We start from the raw sequence: 23,690 nt of genomic DNA, 5'->3' as shown, positions 1-23,690 counted from the left end.
AATAATCATTTTGAAATTGAAATACATATATATATGTGTGTGTTTAATGTGGTATCTCTTCTTTTAACTTTTTATAAATTAAATGTCCAAAGGATTGTTTTTTCAAAAGATTCATATTTGAAAGGAAAAAGGGGCAAATAATTACATAGGATATTTTTACTTATTGACATCATAATAAGAGTTTTTTTTTATTTTATTTTTTTTTTTATTATTTAACAATTTATAATTCTCATAAGCAAATAATTGTATAAAAATATAACCATTATAAATAAACATAATTTAAAAAAAAAAAAAATTATATATATATTTACTATATAAAAAATATTTTTATATAAAAATGAACAAATTTATATTTATATATATTTATATCCACATTTGAAATAATAATGAAGAATTGGAAATCAAATTATATATATATATATTATATATAATTTATAAATATATAACAATTTGATTCCTTTAATACAACCTTAAAAGTTATATATTTCTTTATCCCTTAAGAATTAAAATATTATATTTAAAAAAATTATTAAATTATTAATAAAAAGTTAAAATGTCTACATCTAAAAAATAAAAATTTATAATTCTATAATCCTTTTTAATATCTTATTTTATTTAAAATTTTAAAAAATTTCATTTATTTAAAATAAAACAAAAAAATAATAATAACATATTCAAAATATCCTCAATTGTTTTTTATGATTTTATTATTTTATGGTTTTTAATTTTTTCTTTCTTTTTTTTTTTTTTTTTTGCATGAGAGATATTATCAAATCAAAAAAAAAAAAAAAAAAAAAAAAATTTTGAAGTGCATTCAATACATTTTATTTATAAAAGTTATGTAATATATAAGTGTATATATATATAATAAAATTTTATAATACAAAAAAATTAAATTTTGTAAAAAAAAAATTTTGTTCAAATAATTTAAAAAAAAAAAAAAAAAGATTACATTTATTTAATGTCAGTATATTTTTAATTATTTGTTAAACATAAAATATAATAGTTTATAAATATTTTATGTAATAAAAAATGATTTTTTTTTTATAATTTAATGGTAATATAAATATATATATATAATATATAATAATAATATTTTTAATTTAAAAAATTAAAAAAACATAAGAAATTATATCATACATAAGAAAGATATAAGTATTTAAATAGAATGAGAAAATATTATTCTCTATAAAAATAAAAATACTAAAATGTATATATTTTTTCTTTATTTTTATGTAAATATATTTATATATATATATATAAATATTATGATGTAGAACTGGAAAATTATTAATAATAATTTATAACTAAGGAAAATTAAAACATAAAAAATATAACATATTTTTTTTTTTTTTTCTTTACATATATAAATATATATATATATATATATATATATATAGAGAGAGAGAGAGTGAGACAGAAAAAAAAAAAAAAAAAAAAATGATATTTTTTTATTATTATAAATATGAATATAGCTGACATTTCATATTTTATTTTAAACTTCTATTAGATATGGATATTATGAATTACTCTACATATTATATAGTGAAAATGAATATTTTTAAATAATATATGCATATAAATATATATAAATATTAATATATATATATGCTCCATCAATCCTGTTTTTTTTTATTAGTAAGTATAAAATATAAATACATATATGAATATTTATTATATTTTATTTCTAATAATGGAATAGATTTTACTTTAATAATTTTATCTTTTTATTTTTTAAGAAACTATTTTTAAGATGATGCTTTTATAGTAGGTATTTTTTATTTTATAATTTTATTTTTTCAATAAAATGTGTATAATGTGTTAAAAATTTGTCTTTGACAAATTTTTATTTTAATTAAAAAAGTGGTGTTACTTTACATATGTTTTAAAGTATTCAAAACCGATAGGATTTTTAAATTTAGGTTTATTTTTTTTTATTTTATTTTTTTTCTTATTTTTATTCTTATAAATTTATTGATATATTATTTTAAAATGGTTAATTTAAGTAACATACAATTATTAAGATGGAACACTTCATGGACATATAAGTAATAAATAATACGAAGAAAAGAAAACTGCACATAATATATATATATATATATATGTGGTTTTTTTTTGTTTATTTTTAATATTTTATTATTTTTCTATATGTCTATTTTTTTTTTTTTTGTATATATGTAATTATTACTTATATAGATTAAAGAGATATCACATGTCACCAAGATGGAATGTTAGTAAATGGTTGGTGAAAGAGGAATATAAATCCCAAAAATTTACTAAGCCATTTTATTTAACAAAATGGGGAAATTTTAAAACATGCCAACAAGCTCAATTATTACAAACTACTGGTGGAGCTTATAACAAATTTTGCGATATGAACAAACTTCATGAAAAAAACAACAGAAAAAAATAAAATAAAATATAATATAATATAATATAATATAATTTATTATATGAGTTTGCTTATTTGTTTTTAAATATAAAATATTCAAAAAAAAAGAAATAAAGATAATATGTACATATATGTATATATTTATTTATTTATATTATTTTATTGTTTTAATTATATATTATTATTCATTGTTGTTATATATATATATATATATATATTTATTTATTTGATATTATTAATATTTCACTAATTTAACAGTTTTTTTTTTTTTTTTTTTTTTTTTAGTTTCATTTTTTATTAATTATATGGTTAATTATAGAATCATTAAATTTTTTTATGTTAACTTTATCAATTCAATATTTAATTAGTTTTTCATTATATTTATTATTTAATTTATTCATTTGAGTTAACATTCTGTAATTAAAATACCTTTTCTAATAAATTTAATAATATGGTGAAATATCTAGGCAATTCGTTTATTAAATTTAAGGGTATATTCATATAATCGAAACTATATATGGTTTTATTTGATATTTCTTGCATTTCTGATGAGCCCTCCAAATTTATTTTTGGCATCTAAAAAAAATACATACATATATATATATATATATATTATAATAATACATTTAATATATAACATATAATATTTAATTTTTTTTTTTTTTTGGGATTTTTACCTTTGGATATCTTTGGCTGAAATGAGTTAATATTAATGTTTTACATTGTACTTCCAAACCTATATTAAAAAAAAAATAATAATAAATTAATAAGAAGCTTATTTTACATAATATTATAATTTTATAAAATATATAATTTTTTCCATTTTTACTTATATCCATAGCTTCTTTTGTAGTAGAGTGTTTTTTATTAATTGCTTCTTCTAATAATTCATCATCAAAGGTAGCTGTAAAAGATGTATTATACAAACATATTATGTTAATAAATGTATTTAATATATATATAAATATTTTTTTTTTATTTTATCTTATTATATTTTTATGTCTATAATACCTTCATGTATTAAAATGTCACAATTTTTTGAAAACTTTTTCACGTTTTCGCATGGTCTTGTATCCGCAGAATAAACAATGGATCCTATTTTTTTATTTTCTATTTTTATACCATAAGATTCGTTAATATGATTAACCTAATGTGAAATAAAAAAGGTTAAAATGAGGGTTATAAAAGGCTTCTTTATTTTGGTACATCACATATATATATATATATATATATATATATATTTATATATTTATAGATTATATTTAAAAAATATTCTAAAATATACCTTAAACACGTGAATATTCAAAATGTCGTTGTCATCATCAATTTGTTGCTTTATTTCTAAATTTTCAGTAAGATATACAAATTTTAATTTCTTATCAAAAAATAATTCATTAAATAAATTGATCCACTTTTTCAATGTTACAGGAATTAATATTAGTGGATCATCTAGGGATGGAAATAGATATTTTCTCATATACAATAAATAATAAAGCCCAACATGATGATCCGCATGTGCATGAGAAATAAAAATTATTCTATAAGAAAAAAAAAAAAAAAAAACAAAAACAAATGATGATGAAGATCATACGAACAGATATACACATAGACACATATATATATATATATATATATTAATATTAAAATTTTGTTATTTTTGAGAGATATAATTTTTTTTATTTTCTTTTTTGTTCACATGTAACACACCTGAATGATTTAATAATGTTACAAAAATTTATCCAAGAAGTACTCATCCAATATAGTTGATATAATGAACCTTCTCCAAAATCTAAGATAATACTAAAATTTTTTTGTATTCTTAAAATAATACCTGATACATTACGAAATGTTGAAGGCATTGAGCAGCCTGTACCAAGAAAATAAAAGCAAGGATATGATGACATTTTATTAATATGTGTTTCATTAAAATTTTGAAAATGTTTTAATAATTCTTCATTTTCTTTTAATATATTTGATATTTTTGAAGTATTAAAAATATCAGGATATAAGTCTGATATGGTTTCACTTAAACAAATGTCAATTTTATGATAAGGATGCAAAATGAATTTGGTTAGCGGATTGAAAATAAGATAACTACCATTTTGTTCCTGTAGTTTATCATTTATATTATATTTATTATTACATATTGTGTTATCTTGTTCTTTTTTTTGATGATCTAGTTCGATATTATTAGAAAGTAATTTTTGCATATCCCCATTATTATTGAAATTATTATATGCTTGTTTTTTTTCTTTATCATTCTCAGTTTGCTCATTAATTGGTGTTTCACAAGGTAAATCATAAATAGGAGTGTCCTCCTTATATTTTAAAAAAATGTTTGGCAACAATTTTGAAAGGAAATTATTTAAGGAAGATGAAGCTATGAAAGGACATACTTTCAATGAATCGTTTGATAAATTACATTTCACATTTTTTACATTTTTTATACCTAAAAAGAAATCTTTATAAATTTTATTATTTATAATTTCTTCATTTGATAAATGAAAAATATATTCTAAATTTTTTAAATATAACATTTCTTTATATTTAAGATGATTAATTAAGTCATTAATATCATTTTCATTTTCTAAATCAATAATTAATGTTTTCCTCCCATCAATATTTTTATCACATACTTCTTCAGGATGTATAGTTCTATTATTTATAGTAATAGATTTTCCAGATTTTAATATACCATAATATTTTCCTGATGGAATATTTAGCTTTTTGGCTTTTTCTGGATAAAATTTTCCAGGTGTATGAGGACACTCAATTAAGTAACAAATATTTTGAAATTCTTTTTTTTTTTTTTTTTCCTTCACAATTGTTTGTTTTATACTGTTCATAATTAAGGAATCTTTATTATTATCATAAATATTATCATTTGGTATATCATTAAGTGACATTTCTAATCTCCTTTTTTTTAACATATTATTAGAATATATTTCTTCTGAAAAATTATTTTCAGACGTTTTATTATCCTCCACAATTAAGTTTATTTCGTTATTAATATTATTGATATCATTATTATTATTGATATCATTATTATTGTTGATATCATTATTATTGTTGATATCATTATTATTGTTGTTATGCATTATAACTCGTTTATTATTAACATTTGTTTCGTTTGTTATATAATCCTGTTGAATGTTATTATCTGTTATTGTTTCTTTTTCCTTATTTATCAATATAGGTGTAATTACTACATTACCCTTTATATTAATTACTGATGATACATTCAATTCAAATTGAACAACTTTAACTTTAGTACTTTTCATTTTTGCAAAGCTTGACATAAAACTGTTCACAATACATTCTATAGGATGAGGACCATATATTGTTATGTCACCATCTGATATATTATCTATTGTTAATAAAAGACCAATTAAACCTCCAATACTTTCTGGAGTAATCTTAGTAAAACATATATTTTTTATTCTCGCCAAATGTAATTTGTGTTCATTTAAAAAACGTTGAATATTTTCACCACAATTAAAAAGTGTAATATCTCCATTAATGAATAATCTTAAACTTGATGGAACAGCAAGTCTATGCCATCCTATTAATTGAAGAAATATCTCCATTTTTTTTTTTTTTTTTTTTTATTTAATATTTAAAAAATATACAAAAACAAATATTATACGAATATATAAATATGAATCTATTAAACTAAAACATTTTCTTCATACATATATGTAAATATATATATATATATATATATATTATTTTTTATAAGCATTTCATGATTAATTAAAATAAATACAATATAAACCAATTGAAATACATTAAAAGGGTTAAATTATAACACAATTTATATTACAAAAAAAAAGGAAATATGTAAAAAATATTTTAATTTATAAATATAAAAAAATAAATAAGCATTATATATATATATATATATATATATATATATATATATATATATATAATATTTATAGAATAACTATTAGCTTACATCATAAAGTGAACAACATTTTAACATTATTTTTAACTATACATAGATATAGATATATTTCCATTTGATTAAACAGAATAATAACTAAAACAAAAAAACAACAAAAACAAAAATTGAAAAAAAGTAGTCAAAAAGTAACAAACAAAGCAAAAAAAAAAAAAAAAAAGAAAGGTAAATTATCCTTTTATAATTAGATATATGCAAAACGAACAATATAATTTTTTTTAGGTGATGATATATAAATAGAGAAATTTAAAAAAATATGAAAAAAATTAAAAATAAAAAAAAAAAAAAAGAGAAAAAGGAATATATTATATAATAATATACATTTTTAATTACCATAAAAAGAAAAACACATACATATATTACATATATATATATATTTATATATTTATATTTATAATGATTCCATTAAATATTTTTTTGCTAATATGAATTATTAAACATATCTATACAAAATATAGAAGAATAAATCTTTTTTTTTTTTTAAATTGTACTTACTAAAAAAATACATAAGTACATATAATTTTATATTCCTTTTTTTTAGAATTCTAAATTAAAAAAAAAAAAAAAAAAAAAAAAAAAAAAGAGTGTAGTCATATATAAATATATATTATTATTATTATTATACATTAAAATAAATGGAATGTTATAATATCAATGAAGCAAACACTTTCCATAATGTAGTATTAAAAATAAAGGAAAATATCGATAAATATTATTTAAATAAATGGAGAGATATAGTAAAACCTGAGAATGAGGTTTTATATAACAAATATTTTGAACAATTAATAGAACAGGAAGAAAATATAAAATATGACATTAAAGATTATATACAATTTAATGGTATTGAAAATATACAGAATGAAAACTTGATGGATTATGAGTTAAAAAATAATGATATGAATAATAAGAATATAAATAATATAAATAATATAAATAATATATATAATGAATGTGATAATTCTTATAATGTAAAAAAAGCAAAATTAAAGGATAATGATAGATATGAAATAAATAAAAAATATTTTGATAATATAAGCCATAAAGAAAAGTTTTATTTTTTATTACAAATAAAAGAAATGATGGAAACTAGTTGGTTATTGGCCCAAAAAAGAATGGAAGGTGTTGATTTAGAAGAAAAATCAGATTCAGTTAATCTATTAGAATTAATAAATTATTCTAAAAAAATTGCAGATACTACATGTGCACCACCTGAATGTGATAACACAAACGATAAAATAATGCATCAGGAATATTACCCAAATTATCACTTTCTTAATTTTGTAAATATTGAAGAAATACATTTATCTAAATTATTTCAACTACAAAAATATAGTAAAGTCTGCTTTCCTCCTATTATAACATTACAAGAAGAAAAAAATAATAATCAACTAACTATTACTATTACATGTTCAACTATCGAGTCTATTATACATTATAAAGTAAATGATGAAACAAATTATCATTTATATAACCATGATAATAAGCCAATTATACCTAAAAAGAAAAAAGTTATTATATATGCTTGGTCAATTAAAGAGGGCTTCATAAAATCAAGAATCTCATGTTTATCAAAATCATATGATGTGCAAGATGATAATGATGAAGATATTTTAACAAAAGATAAAAATGTAATTCAAAATGATATATCTAAAAAAAATGATAATTCAAATAAAACTTCATCTGCTACTAGTGTATTTAAAAGTTTAGGATTCCTTCTAAGTAAAAAAAAAGTTAAGTCATCAGAATCATCATCACATGATCAATCAAGTGAAGAGGATTGACAAACTAAAACATGAAAATGTAAAAATTGAAAAGTAAAAAGAAAAAAAATTTAAATATAAATGTACACATATATATATATATATATGTGTGGGGGGGTAAATATGGATTATAATTATATGAAGAAAGTAAGGATATATCATTGGAAATTATAACCATATAATGTAAAATTTATATAAAATATATAGAATATATATAATCAGGGGGAAATAAAAAATATATAAAAACAAAAAAAAAAAAAAAAAAAAAAAAGAAGTGACATAATATAGATAACATAATTTTCATGCATTATACTGATTAATTATATCTTCCCACAGATATATAATTTAAATCTATAAATGGATCCAAAAAATATATGTATATATTTTTTTTTATTTATATGTTTTTGTGTAAATATTCATGCTTTATATTAATATTTTATTTATTTTATTTATTTTATTATTTCTATAATTTTCTTTTTTTTTTTATTACATTTTTGAAACTCATTTTGATATAAACAACTTAATATAAATTTAACATTTATTATATAGTATACACTTTATTTGCTCTGGTGTATAATTAAATTTGAATTTATTAGAATGTTTTTCATAAAGGAGTATATATTCTTTATGTATATATTCAAATAATTTATTTTTTATATTATCCTTTATAATATCAGATAGTATTTTATGAATTGTAAGGAAAATATTATATTTTTCAGAAAAAACAAATTTGTAAAAATTGTCTACAAATGCTTTTAATTCTTCTGTATCTTCTTTAATATTCTCTTGATCTATCTTTTCTAATTTGTCTAGTTCTAATTTTATTTTTAAATTTTCTAATTCTATTTTCAAAAGTTTGTTTATATTTTCATCTATGATAATGGTTAGTAGTTCACAATATTTAGATGCTCCTTCTATATTTTTTATACTATCTTGTATAAATGTAAACATATTTACAATAAATATATAATGATTATGAACAAGTGAATTTTGATTTTTTAAACAATTATTTATTAATGGATTTATGGTTATATCAAGAACATTTTGGAAATTTTGTTCTTTCATATCTTTTCCATATAATGTATACATTTTATATATTGAATATACATTTTTTAAAGAATATAATATTTTCTTTACATAAAATAATGTATCTTCAAAACTGTTAGTATTTTCATTTTTGTTAATTTTGTTTAGATAAAAACTTACAACATCACGTTGCCATATAGATATAAATTCATTCTCTATATTTTTTTGTATTTTTAATGTATAATTTAATATTTTACTATTATATTTCTCTTTTATATTATCCAAATAATAACTAGATTTATTTTTAGAACTATTATGTGATGGGATATTATCCTCCTTCTGCATATCAACAATTTTGTCATATTTTTCGTCATTATTTTCAGATACATTTTCTTCATTAGATTTGTTATAAAATTCAATATTATCTCCATCTTTCACATCTAAGGTAGGTTTATCATTATTATTACTTATATATTCTTCACTATGTAAATTATTTTTTGTTACATTCATTTGTCTATCTTCTATAAATTTATTACTATCTTCATTCATGTATGATGAATCTATACGTACTTCAGATATTTGTCCATCTTGTGTTTTTTTTTTTGTCTGCTTTTTATTATTATCTAATTTTTCCAGATTTTTATCCAAATCATAATTGTTTTTCACGTCTCCTATATTTTGATAGGTTCCATTCAAATTATTATCAGAAATATTATTCATATCATTTTCTTTCTTTGCATTAATATCCATTTTGATATTTTCCTCTTTCATATTATTATTATTATTAGATATTTTATTTGGTAAATATAATTTACTCTTAGACAAATTATAGCATATTAATGCATCATAAGTATCATTATTACGTTGCGCATATTTTATGATAATATTTTTTATTATATCGTTAATTTCATCATTATTTTGAAATTGCTTTAATTTAAGAATAAATATATTTAAAATATGAAAGAGCTCATAACATGATTCATAACATTTTGAATATATATTTAAATTGGTATCTAAAAAATATTTATATGGTATAAATAAAGTATCTATTATATTATATATATTATTATGAACATTGTCTATATTTGCTGATATATATGGTATAATTTCATTGGTAAAATAAAAATTAAATGAAAAAAATATCTTTAGAAAATTATCTTCTAATATAATAAAATAATATAAAAATAAGAAAAAGTTTTTAAACATTTTAATAAAATCATGTTTTTCTCTTGGTTCTATAATATCTAATGAGTTTTTCTTATTAATAGATTTATAATTATTAGACATATAATTTTGATAATTAATTTTTAAATATTTCTTTCTTAAATTAAGAAAATTATTTAAACATAAATTGAAATATTCTATATTTTCAATAATAATTTTATAAGACAATTTTGTTATAGGTAATAAATTTTTTATATAAAGTAAGATCATTTTTTCTCGCTTAACAAATTCTTCATTTATATTACAGAATAATAAATTAACTATTTTATTATTTCTTCGATAGAAATTATTATTTTCTTTTATTATGTAAATAGAAATCTTCCTACAAGCTATAATCATTATTTTATTATAATGTTTAGTATAAAAATTACATAACTTTTGCGAACCATCTTCATTTAATAATTTTATAATATTTTCTTTTATATATTCAAATTGTTTTAAATGTTCAAAGAATTCAATATTTAATGATATTTTCAAATCTGTTAAATTACTATAACTTAAAGGACTTAAACTATATTCTTCTAAAATTTTATTATACATCTTTTCTTTTACTCTAATATCATATTGTTCTTTCTTTAACTTGTGTATTTCATCTAGTATTTCATAAGTCATTTCATTTGTTTCTAATATTTTCTCTTTTGTATCCTCGTCTAATTCATATATTCTTTTAATATTCTTATGAATATTTTCGAAATGCCTAAAATAATTATATGATTTCTTAATTTCATTTTCATAAAAATGTAATTCATTCAATTCTTTTTCTTCGTTAAAACAAAATACATCATATTTGTTAAACCCTTTCTTGTAATAAGGAAGCCCTTCTAATTGTTTATGTAATGAATCATAATCTAATGATAAACCATAATTATTATCATTCTCCAGGTCCATAATGTCACTCTTATAAACACATTTATAATATATTAATATATATAATTATATGTATAAATATATGCACAAATATATGTATTAATATGTGTATGTATATCTTTTTGATAAGTTAATATTAAATTAATTTTTTTATTTTTCCTTTATTCATATATATTACTTTTTTTCTTTTCTTTTTCTTTTTTTTTTTTTTTTTTTTTTTTAATGTACAAATATGGTGACAAAATGTTTCTTTTTAATAGTTTAATTTTTTCATATATAAATACAATAATATTATTAATATTTACATATGCGTAAAAGTGTTGAAATATTCAAGTCTTTTAATATTTCAATTATTTTAAAAAAATAAATAAAAAAGTAATGACATATGAAAAAAAAAAAAAAAAATTATATATATAATATATATTTGGAATATAAGTTAATGTACAACATATATATGTGTGTAGTAAGAAAAAAAAATAATATTTTTAAGCATGAAAAAAAAATAAAATTATTAAAATTTTTATCCATGGAAAAAATAATATGCATTATATATATATGTATATATTTTATTATATCAAACTTGTTTAAGTATACAAAGTAAGAATTTAAAGTATTTATAATATGTTATTATATATGAAGGATATAAGTATAAACTTATTCATTAAAATTAATTATATATATATATATATATATATATGTGGGTTTGTTTTTATTAATTTTCCTTTATATAATATAAAATTATTCATATTAAAAAAACAAATTTATATATATATATATATATATATATATATATATATATATATGTTTTTATAAGTGTATTGAAATATATACATACATATAAAATTATTGTAAAAAAATAATATAAAAGTATTCAATTTTTATTTGAAATGTGATGGATATAAAACCGTTTTGGGAACAGATAATGGATCTCCATTATTTATAATGAATTTATGTCCTTCTAATTTCAATTTTTCGAAGCATTCTTTTTTACATTGAATATCTAGCCAACGACATTCTTTACATCTCATTTTTGGATAAATAAAAAATAATTTTCCATGCCAAGTAAAATCTCTTTTTCTTCCATCCATATGTCCATAAGCTATAGGTTTTGGGCAAGGAGGTTTCATAGTAAAATGTACTTGTGCATGATACCATAAATACATACATATAACAAATAATAAATATACATGAAATTTTAAAAAGATCATTAATTTTCTTTCATATTCTGTTAACATAACTGTTGATAATCTTGTATATGGATCTAAATCTAATAACCATTCTTTTCTATTATTATATCTTGTTAAAAATCCAGTTATATCCAAATACCTATATATTCTTTGTCCTATAGTTTCACGACTATTCTTATCAAAAAGAATTAAGACATTTGGATTTTCAAATATGGAAACTTCTTTTGAACACCCTCTTGTAATGCTATTATTAGAAATATCTTTAGTCGTCATATTAAAATGAACTCTTGATGTACTTGTAAAAAAATATTTACCTATATCCTTTTTTATTAAGTAACTAGTTTTATTACAAAAAGTAGACATTCCTTTATCCATAAAAGTATTTCTCATAATATTCTTATTATCTAATACGTATGTACAAAAAGATTGCATATTTGGACATTTCCCATTTATATTTAAGTTATTTTTACTAATAATATTCTTATTTCCATATTTCAAAAATTTTAATAACAAATCTGTTTCCTTCACATATAACATTTTATTTTATTTTATTTTTCCCCTGTTATTATTAAATCTGTCAGATACAAAGATTCGTATATAATATTATTTTAATTATTAATAAAAAAATATGTTTGATATCATTTCTTTTTCTTGTACTGAATTATTTTGCCTTTATGTATTTTTATTATATTACATAAAATATTTGAAATAAAATATATATATATATATATATATATATATATATTACATTTAAGGATACTACAAAATATTAAATAAAAATAAATATAAAATCAAACTGGTTATTAAAAGATTCATTGGATGATATATTTAAAAGTTTTTATTCTCACATATATATATAAATGGTATATATATATATATATTTAATATATGTATTTTTTTTATTATGTTCTTTTAAAGCATCCTTAAAAAGTTAAGTGTATTACCCAAGAATATAAATCCTTGTTTCCATGTTTCCATATATATAGTTATTTAGTATAAAATAAAAAATATATATATATATATATATATTATATAAATTTTGTTGCACATATATATTATATATTTATAATATATATATTTTACATAATTATATACCATGCACACAAATATTCATACAGAAAAAAAAAAAAAAAATTGTATATTAAATTTAAAGAAAAAAATATATATATTTTATACTTGAATTATATTTAAAATAATTTATACACATAATACAATTTATAAAAAAAATTAATAGATTCGAAAATATTTAATATTGTCCATTCTAAATGTAAATGAACAAAAAAATGTTAACATACATTTATGTGTATATAATAAAAGAAATATATGATGAAATAAATTATTATATTAGTTATTTATATACCTTTTTTTAATTATTTAATTTTTCTTCTTTTTTGCAAATTTGAACGAACAAAAATAAATTAATTTTCTACATTGTAAAAATAAAAATAATAAAAACATATAATATATATATATATTATAACCATTTGGAACTTTATAAAATGTTAAAACAGAAAAGTTTTAATATTATATTTGAAAAAAAAAATAATTATAAAGATTAAAAAAAAGAAATGTTCATTTATGTTCTATATATGAAAATATTACATATATTAAGGATATTATATTGAAATAATATGAACACATATATATATATATATATATATATAATTTTTTTTGAATAAAATTTTTATTTAATTTTATTTTATAGATTTTATTTAACTAATTATATTCGCTAGTTATTATATATATATATATATATATATATCCATCAAAAATAACATCTTATTATATTAAAAAAATATGTCCAATTTTTTTTTTTTAATCATTTACAAAAGAATTATATGAACGACAATATTTTCCTAAATAATAATTCATATATATAATGAAATATATGTTTATATATAAAATATTCATATATTTGTTATATATATAATATAATATTTATCTTTTATAAATATTTTCCTTTAATTATTTCTATTATCATATCATATATATTCATAAGTCAAATCTTAATAACACTTGCATAATGTAAAAATAAAATTTTTGTTTCCTTAAGACAAAAATTTTCTGATAATATATTCTAAAAGGAAACATTTTAAGGAATGATTAAAATTAACCTTATTTTTTATTTATGTTTATTATGTTATTTGAAACGAATAAAGCGAAGAATTATATATGTAATCTTTAATAGGATAAAAAAAAAAAAAAAAATTTATATATATTATAAAAATTATTTATAACTGTTTAAATAAAATAATTGATTTCTATATATATATATATATATAAATTTTTGTACACGACATTGTTGCATACTGAAATACAAATACTTTGAATAATTATTAATATTATTATTTATATATAGCGTCATATATATATTTTTAAAATGAATGTTCATATATGTATAATTAAAATATGAATAAAATAAATAATATATAATAAATTATTTAAATAAAAAAAATATTAACAATGTTTAATCATTTTATTTTCAATTATTATTTTGAATGAATTATATTATGAAAGCATAAACAAAATATATATTATATATTTTATATTTTCTTTTTTTTTTATATTATAGAAAGATTTATTAATTATACATCTTCATTTTAATACACATAAAATAAAAAAAATATTAATATATAATATATAATAATATTATTATTGTGGGCGACATTTATTATATATGATATTTTGACTATATATATATATATATATATATATATACATATATCTTTTATTTTTATGTGCTTTATGAATTGTAACAAAACATAAATATATATATTTATATATATTTATTATATATATTTATATAATGTAATATTTCTTATATCTTTTAAATCTTCAAGTGCTTCATTTGTTGCCATTAATATATATTTTATTTATTGTTTTTATTTTTTTTGAAAATATATGCCATGATGTTTTTATTTATTATAACCTGTTTATTATAAAAATTTTTAATATGTAATATATAATAGAATTCCTTTTATATATTTTATAAAGTTAAAAAATTTTATTTATATATATTAAAGGAATTATATATTAATAAATACATATATATATATATATATATATATATATATATATTTAAAGTTCCTTTTTTAAAATGAAATGAATAAGGTATAAATCAACGATTAAAAAATTACCATAAATTACATGTTATTTAATATATATATTACATTATGTTATATTATTAAAAATATATATAAGTAATGGAAACATTGAATTCCACAAATATATATATAATAACAATTTTAAATTAATATATATATATATATGTATATAATATAACATTATAATATATATGTATTATTTTATACCAATATAAAAGGACATCATTTTGTTTATTCAAAAGAATAAATATATACTCAACATTAAAAATAAAATAAAAATATTCTAATAAAAATATAGATAAAAGCAACCAGGGACACAAAAAAAAAAAAAAACACAAAAGAAGAGGAGATAAAATAAAAAATATATATATGTATATATAAAAATGTTACTTCTACGGAATATTGTAATACTAGATTTAAAAAGGAGTAATAAATTACTAAACATTAATAATTTACCAAAAATCGCTTGTATCTTAAATAAAACAAGGGGATTTACTTTATTAAAAAATGAAAGATTAGATAGGTTAAAAAGAGAAGTAAGGAATAAACCTAATGATAACTTTTTAATATTACAATTTTATAAAGAAGCAAATGTGCATAATCCAAATGAAGTTATAAAACATTATGAAAATTCTAATTATATAAAAGATGAAAGTATAACAAAAGAATATATAAAAGCATTAGTATATACAAATAAATTAAAATATACCAATCTCGATAATATTAAATATGATAGTGATAATAATACTTATAATAGATCTATGGATGATACTACTATAAATGAAATGTATTCAAATGAACGCTCAAATAATACATATGAAGGAAATAATGAAAATAATTATAATAATATGTCCTCAAATCATTCATCACAGAAAGCAGAATATACAGATAAAAAAAGAAATCAACATCCTGAAATGTATAGTTTACATATTGATCCAAAGAAACCATTAAAAGTTTCTGTCATAGATAGTAATAGAAAAGGTTTATGGAATTTACTTAAGTCTACCATTGGATTTTTAATATTAGTAGCAGCGGGGAGTGTATATATGGAGGGCGTATCACAAAATGTTCAGAAAGGTATAGGAGTGTCAAATAAAAAAATTATTCCAGTAGAAAATGTAAAAGTAACATTTGCAGATGTGAAAGGATGTGATGAAGTAAAACAGGAACTAGAAGAAATTATTGATTATTTAAAAAATTCAGATAAATTTACCAAAATTGGTGCAAAATTACCAAAAGGTATTTTATTATCAGGAGAACCAGGTACTGGAAAAACATTAATTGCTAGGGCTATTGCAGGAGAAGCTAATGTTCCATTTTTACAAGCCTCAGGTTCAGAATTTGAAGAAATGTTTGTTGGTGTAGGTGCAAGAAGAATAAGAGAACTTTTTCAAGCTGCAAAGAAACATGCACCATGTATTGTTTTTATTGATGAAATCGATGCCGTAGGATCAAAAAGAAGTAGTAGAGATAATAGTGCTGTACGTATGACTCTTAACCAATTATTAGTTGAATTAGATGGTTTCGAACAAAATGAAGGTATTGTTGTAATATGTGCAACTAACTTTCCACAAAGTTTAGATAAAGCTTTAGTTAGACCAGGAAGATTGGATAAAACTATTGTAGTACCTTTACCTGATATTAAAGGAAGATATGAAATTTTAAAAATGTATAGTAATAAAATTGTATTATCAAAAGATGTTGATTTACATGTTTTATCAAGGAGAACTGTAGGAATGACAGGTGCCGATTTAAATAATATATTAAATATTGCAGCTATTAAATGTTCAGTAGAAGGAAAAAAATCAGTAGATATGAATTCCATTGAACAAGCCTTTGATCGAGTTGTAGTAGGTTTACAAAGAAAATCACCATTAAATGAAGAAGAAAAAAACATTACTGCATATCATGAAGGAGGACATACACTTGTCAATTTTTACACAAAAGGATCTGATCCTGTACACAAAGCTACTATTATGCCAAGGGGTATGTCTTTAGGTGTTACATGGAAAATACCTATTAGTGATAAATATAGTCAAAAAATTAAAGATGTACAAAGTGAAATTGATATATTAATGGGAGGTCTAGTTTCTGAGGAAATAATATTTGGAAAAAATAATGTGACCACCGGATGTTCAAGTGATTTACAAAAGGCAACACATATTGCTCAATCGCTAGTTATGAATTATGGAGTTGGTATAAATGAAGACAACATATCTATGTTTTTACATGACAAACAAAATATTAGTGAAGAAATGAAAATTAAAATTGATAAATCTATACAAAGAATATTGTTAGATTCATATAATAGAGCAAAAAATGTTTTAAATCAACACATTGATGAATTACATAGAATTGCATCAGCTCTAGTAGAATATGAAACCTTAACAAGTGATGAAATTAAATTAGCAATGCAAGGAAAATGTGATCAAATTAGAAAAAATAGAGAAATTAAGCAAAAGGAATACAATTTAAAAGACAATAGAATATCCTAATAATAACTACATATATAAATATATGCACATATATATATATATATATAAAATATTTTGTAGTTATTCATATTATGGCAAATTAAAATTATAATAATTTTATTTTTATTTTTTTTTATGTTATAATTTATTGAATTTAATTTTTTTTTTTTTTTCTATGTATTCAAATTTTATATGTAAATGAGATATATATATATATATTTTATATTTTTTAACATTTACATTTATTATTAAATTAATATATTTTATGTATATATCTATATATTTTATTTTATTGATTCTACCTAATTTTAATTTTAATTTTAATATTACTATTTGTTTATTAAATGTGTACTACAATTAAGCAGCTTCATATACAAATAAATATTAACATTATTACATTATAAAATTAGTTTCATATATATATATATATATTTATATATATATGTATTCGAGTTATATATATTTTTTTTTATTATTTAAGTTTTTTTTTTTTTTTTTTTTTTATTGTTAAAAATACAAATTAATAAACGTTACATCTTAATATAAATCCGTTTTAATTAAAAAAAATAAAATAAAAAAAAAAAAAAAAAAACAGAAGAACTATACAATGATACAATTTAGTTGTATCTTTTAATTTTTTTTCTGTTTGAATATGTTTTTTTGAGTCTTTAAAAATAAAGAGTTATATATTATGTTCTAAATAAATAATTATATTTTTGTCATTATATTCAAATGTTTATAATATTTTCCCTGAGAAAAAAAATGACATAAGGTGTTTACACATATAAAATATATCTGCAATGAATATATAAATATAATTTATAATTACAACATAATATTATATATTTATGTATTTTTGTCTAACGCATGAGAAGTGAATTCTTTTATATTAATGTCAATTCCAATATTTATCTTTTCTAAATATTCTCTTTGTTTATTATTTAATACAAATTGACTCAACCCTTATAAATAATATAAATAAATAAATATATATATATATATATATATAATTTTTTTTTTTTTTATGATAAAATTTATATAAAATATGAATAATATTTATATGAAATATAACCTAAAATGCATTCTTCTCTATTAATAGATTGTTTATTTTCTAAATTAATAAAATCATACACGGATTGTATATCATCTTCATTGAATACCTTTTTAATATTGCTCTAAAAAGCGTAAATGTGTATAAGGTAAATTAATATCTATCTAATCCTTTTTAATATATATTTATAATAAATAATAAATAAATTTATATATATATATATATATATATATATATATTTTTTTTTCTACTTTTTTTTCTAATATTTTCAATTCATCAATTATGAATTCAATAATATTTCTTGGTCTGTTAAAGTAGATGAAACCTAACAAAACCTAGATATAAGAAATTATAATTGTTAACATATATATTGCATATATATATATTTATATATATTTCTTTTTAGGACACCTCAAATATTTCTATAACATTTTTATTTTTAATATATTCTTGATTTTCTACAAAAATATGACAAAAAAAAAAAAAGCACATATAAGAAATTAAAAAATCTCTAAATTATTATTATATAAAAAATAAAACAGAGTAATGTTTATCATATTTATTTTCCTTTTAAAATACCATCCATATTAGATATATTTATAATTTGGATATTGGAATATAATCTATTATATTTATATATGAAAAATTTATGTTTTATTAAATATTAATAATATAAACAATAAAATTCAAGGAATAAAGGATATGAAATAAACATTATATGATAATCTATATATTAAATGGAACATATATTCTTTTTCTAATATTTCTTCTAATATATTTATATATATTCAGTATATATTCATAAGACTACTATATATTAATATACATATTTTTATTATTATATACAGTTTTCTGTCTAAAATTTTAATTAAATGTTTATAATAAAAATAGTAATATATGCATAAATAAAATTATATGATAAATGATTAAATCACTTAAACCTTATATAAAAAAAACATACTTATATTAATTTTTTTTTTTTTTTTTTTTTTTTGAAAATTATATAGACGTTATTTTTTATTTTGAGTATTGAGAAATAATCATTTCTAGAATATAAAATTTTTTTTTATTTACTTTAATTTTTATACTTGTTCTCCAAAAATAAAAAATAAATAAATAAAATAATAACATAATAAATCATTAATTTGGCTACATAAATTATAATATATTGCTATAGAATAGGAAATGTCGTGGGAATATTTTTTACTATTTATAATTCATATATAAAAATATCTCTACATATTTAATTTTTCTTTTTTAATTTTTTCCAGGGTAATTTATCATACATTAAGACAAATATATATATATATACATAATATATATATTATATAATTTGCCCCCTTTAATATTTGAATAATTATTTAAGAATATAATATATTCTTTTTTCTTTAAAAAAAAAAAAAAAAAAAAATTCATTTATCAGTTAGCCATAAAAATTAGGGATATTGATGTTGCTTTTAATTTGATTTGTGTTATAAATATAATAAAAAAATATTTATTATATTTATGAAGTATAGTAGTATATATTTTAAACCCAATAAAACCTTGTATACATAAAAAAAATATATTTATTATGATCATAACAAATAAAAGAATTCCAAGTGTTTAAAAATATAAAATTTTCATATAAAATATAGTTATATATTTAATTAATTTTATATAATGATCTAAATTCATTTTATAAAAATAAATTATAATATAATATATATGTAATAATTTTTACGATGTTCCAAAGCATTAAATAAATTATACATTATATATATAATTATATTTTGTATTTATTATTTTTTTTTTTTTTTTTATAAAATAAGAGAGCATTAATAAATACATATATTTATATATATATGTAGTGGATATATATAATATACTTCATTATTATATATATGTATATATATATATTATATATATTATTTTTTTTTTTTTTTAATTTTTTATTTAATATATATAAAATAAAATAAAAAGGAAAAAATTAAATATAATATGTTATTATGTATTATATTATATATATATATTTTTTATATATATATTAATGATGATTATAATATATAATTTATAAATAGCACTGCGAATATTACCCTTTCATAATTCAAGTAATATTAAAAAAAAATAATGTTATTTTTTTTTTTTTTTTTTTTTTTTTTTATTTTTTTTTTTTTTGGGAATTTTAACTGTATAAAAAATTAACATATAAAAATCTTCATATTCTGCATTTTTTCAAAAAAAAAAAAAAAAAAAAATTCGAAACAAATTAAGTATATATTTCTGCACACAAAAAAAAAAACCAAAAAAGCCTTTTAAAATAATTTTGTATGAATCATAAAATATTTAACTCTATGTTAAAATAAAGTTTCAAGTATATTTTTAAGAAGAGTACTAAAAGAAGCATAAAGTTGAAACAAAAAAAAGCACATTATTGTTAGTGGATGCTATATAATTCGAATATATAAAAATGAAAATAAATATATAATATTTATGATATGATGTATATAAAAATATAAAAAAATAAAATAAAAAAAAAAAATGTAAATATATATATATATATATATATATTTATGTATATATAATAATTAAATAAATAATTGTATTTACTTATATATATGTAACATACTTATATTTATATTATATATCCATTTGTTGACATGCAAACTTATTTGATCAAGGGTGAATATATACTATTTATATTATCTACAAATATAAGTAATGATAAATACTTATAATATATATTTTATTTGATTATATGTTATTTTTTTATAATTTCTTTTTTTTTTTTTTTTTTTAATAAATAAAAGTTTGAAAGATGGAGTTATGTTTTTATAATTCAAAAAATGGCTATTTGGAAGCCTTATTAAGAGGTTTTCGTAGTAGTTTTTTAACACCAGAAGAATATAAGAAATTAACTGAAGCGGACACATTGGAAGATTTAAAGTCTGTGTTAGAGGACACAGACTATGGTACTTTTATGATGGATGAACCTTCTCCAATTGCAGTAACAACTATTGCTCAAAAATGTAAAGAGAAAATGGCACATGAATTTAATTATATAAGAGCTCAAGCAGAAGAACCTTTAAGAACATTTTTAGATTATATAGCAAAGGAAAAAATGATTGATAATGTTATAAGTTTAATTCAAGGAACTTTAAATAAAAAGCCAGCAGATGAATTATTATCACGAGTAGATCCTTTAGGTTATTTTCCACAAATGAAAGCTATAACTACAATGGATGTTCAAAATTCATATGATGATGTTTTAAAAGTTTTATTAATTGAAACTCCTATAGGATCATATTTTGATCAATATATTTCAGCTAATTCTTCTAATGAAAATAATAATGTTACCAACATACTTAGCGATATGGATATTGAAATATTGAGAAATACTTTAAAAAAAGCTTGGTTAGAAGATTTCTATAATTTTATAAGAAAATTAGGAGGAAAAACTGAAGAAGTAATGGGACATATATTAAAAAGTGTAGCAGATTTTCGTGTACTTTCTGTTACTTTAAATACTATCAATTCTAGTTTAAGTCTAGAGTTACAAAAAGATAGAAATGATATGTTCCCATGTTTTGGTTATTTATACCCAGAAGGTACAGATCGAATAAGAAAATGTTGGAATAATGAAACTGTTCAAGCGGCATTAGAAAATTATCCAATTTATTATAATCTTTATGAAGAATGTAAACAATTCTATATGAAAAACGATAATGCTAATGAAAATAAAATCGTAGATCATAAAATTAAATCATTGGAAGATATATTATATGTTAAACTTGTCAAATTATGTGAAACGGCTTTTGACCAACATTGTCATTTTGGAATCTTTTATGCTTGGGTCAAATTAAAGGAACAAGAAATTAGAAATATTGTATGGATTTCAGATATGATTTTAATGAATAGAAAAGATTGTATTGATAGTATTGTCCCAATATTTGAACCCCATATCTAAAACAAAAATTATTTGCTCACACAACTATATATATATATATGTGGTCAATTTTATATATTGATTTATGCCTAATACAAAATGTATAAAATGTGTGTACATATTTTATCATCTCCTTGTATAACATCTTAATTTTTGTTTTAATTTTTGTTCATTAATTTTTTATTTTTTTTTTTTTTAAGTATTTTAAGTAAAATTTATTGAAGACATATATACAAATATTATTAATTTTTTTATTCCTTTTTTTATATTATACTATATCATTTTATTTATATATTTTATTTATTTATTTATTATTATTATTATTATTCTTCTTTTTTTTTTTTTTTTTTTTTTTTTTTTTTTGTTAAATATTAAATTTGATTTTTTATATTAATTGTACATTGTATACATATTTATATATGTACATAAGGTATATCAAATTATAATATTATTTTTTAATTTTGAATAAAAAAAAAACTTTTTCCCTATTTTTTGATGTTTTTATTTTTGTAATTTCTAAAAATATAAAATGTCAAAAGTAAATAAACAAATTAATCAGTAGCATTAATTATAGAAATTATAATAGAGAACAAAATATTTAGAAAAATGAAACCAAGGGAAATTCATAAAATATATATAATATAATATAAAATAATATGTATGTATAATACTAAAATGTGTCTACAAAATCTATTTTTATGATTTTCTTCTTATAT

The 23,690-nt window shown here is 17.6% G+C and overlaps 8 protein-coding genes across 8 annotated transcripts; 4 read left to right on the top strand and 4 right to left on the bottom strand.

Annotated features, from left to right (window-relative positions):
- Positions 1-1,992: 1,992 nt before the first annotated feature.
- Positions 1,993-2,413, top strand: PADL01_1465300 (conserved Plasmodium protein, unknown function; the record flags this gene model as incomplete). The annotated part of the gene is made up of 2 exons (XM_028684956.1): positions 1,993-2,048; positions 2,197-2,413. The coding sequence occupies 2 exons, from the start codon at positions 1,993-1,995 to the stop codon at positions 2,411-2,413; spliced, it is 273 nt and encodes a 90-aa protein (XP_028540983.1).
- A 399-nt stretch (positions 2,414-2,812) lies between these two features.
- Positions 2,813-5,979, bottom strand: PADL01_1465200 (tRNA 3'-trailer sequence RNase, putative; the record flags this gene model as incomplete). The annotated part of the gene is made up of 6 exons (XM_028684955.1): positions 2,813-2,968; positions 3,070-3,128; positions 3,222-3,296; positions 3,404-3,539; positions 3,678-3,930; positions 4,100-5,979. 6 exons carry the CDS (start codon positions 5,977-5,979, stop codon positions 2,813-2,815), a joined length of 2,559 nt encoding a protein of 852 aa, XP_028540982.1.
- A 1,012-nt stretch (positions 5,980-6,991) lies between these two features.
- PADL01_1465100 (conserved Plasmodium protein, unknown function) lies at positions 6,992-8,137 on the top strand (the record flags this gene model as incomplete). The annotated part of the gene is made up of 1 exon (XM_028684954.1): positions 6,992-8,137. One exon carries the CDS (start codon positions 6,992-6,994, stop codon positions 8,135-8,137), a length of 1,146 nt encoding a protein of 381 aa, XP_028540981.1.
- Positions 8,138-8,647: 510 nt separating this feature from the next.
- On the bottom strand, positions 8,648-11,254 carry PADL01_1465000 (conserved Plasmodium protein, unknown function; the record flags this gene model as incomplete). The annotated part of the gene is made up of 1 exon (XM_028684953.1): positions 8,648-11,254. The coding sequence occupies one exon, from the start codon at positions 11,252-11,254 to the stop codon at positions 8,648-8,650; it is 2,607 nt and encodes an 868-aa protein (XP_028540980.1).
- An 857-nt stretch (positions 11,255-12,111) lies between these two features.
- Positions 12,112-12,957, bottom strand: PADL01_1464900 (conserved Plasmodium protein, unknown function; the record flags this gene model as incomplete). The annotated part of the gene is made up of 1 exon (XM_028684952.1): positions 12,112-12,957. One exon carries the CDS (start codon positions 12,955-12,957, stop codon positions 12,112-12,114), a length of 846 nt encoding a protein of 281 aa, XP_028540979.1.
- A 2,950-nt stretch (positions 12,958-15,907) lies between these two features.
- PADL01_1464800 (ATP-dependent zinc metalloprotease FTSH, putative) lies at positions 15,908-18,019 on the top strand (the record flags this gene model as incomplete). Its single annotated transcript, XM_028684951.1, has 1 exon — positions 15,908-18,019. One exon carries the CDS (start codon positions 15,908-15,910, stop codon positions 18,017-18,019), a length of 2,112 nt encoding a protein of 703 aa, XP_028540978.1.
- Positions 18,020-18,726: 707 nt separating this feature from the next.
- Positions 18,727-19,635, bottom strand: PADL01_1464700 (conserved Plasmodium protein, unknown function; the record flags this gene model as incomplete). Its single annotated transcript, XM_028684950.1, has 6 exons — positions 18,727-18,748; positions 18,864-18,960; positions 19,071-19,173; positions 19,301-19,384; positions 19,461-19,507; positions 19,629-19,635. 6 exons carry the CDS (start codon positions 19,633-19,635, stop codon positions 18,727-18,729), a joined length of 360 nt encoding a protein of 119 aa, XP_028540977.1.
- A 2,211-nt stretch (positions 19,636-21,846) lies between these two features.
- Positions 21,847-22,995, top strand: PADL01_1464600 (ATP synthase (C/AC39) subunit, putative; the record flags this gene model as incomplete). Its single annotated transcript, XM_028684949.1, has 1 exon — positions 21,847-22,995. The coding sequence occupies one exon, from the start codon at positions 21,847-21,849 to the stop codon at positions 22,993-22,995; it is 1,149 nt and encodes a 382-aa protein (XP_028540976.1).
- Between the last annotated feature and the right edge of the window lie 695 nt (positions 22,996-23,690).

This window comes from Plasmodium sp. gorilla clade G2, assembly GCF_900097015.1.
Source record: "Plasmodium sp. gorilla clade G2 genome assembly, chromosome: 14".
NCBI classification, from domain to species: Eukaryota; Apicomplexa; class Aconoidasida; order Haemosporida; family Plasmodiidae; genus Plasmodium; species Plasmodium adleri (nom. inval.).
Note: the sequence above shows the minus strand (reverse complement) of the source record. Positions and strands in the feature narration are given on the sequence as shown.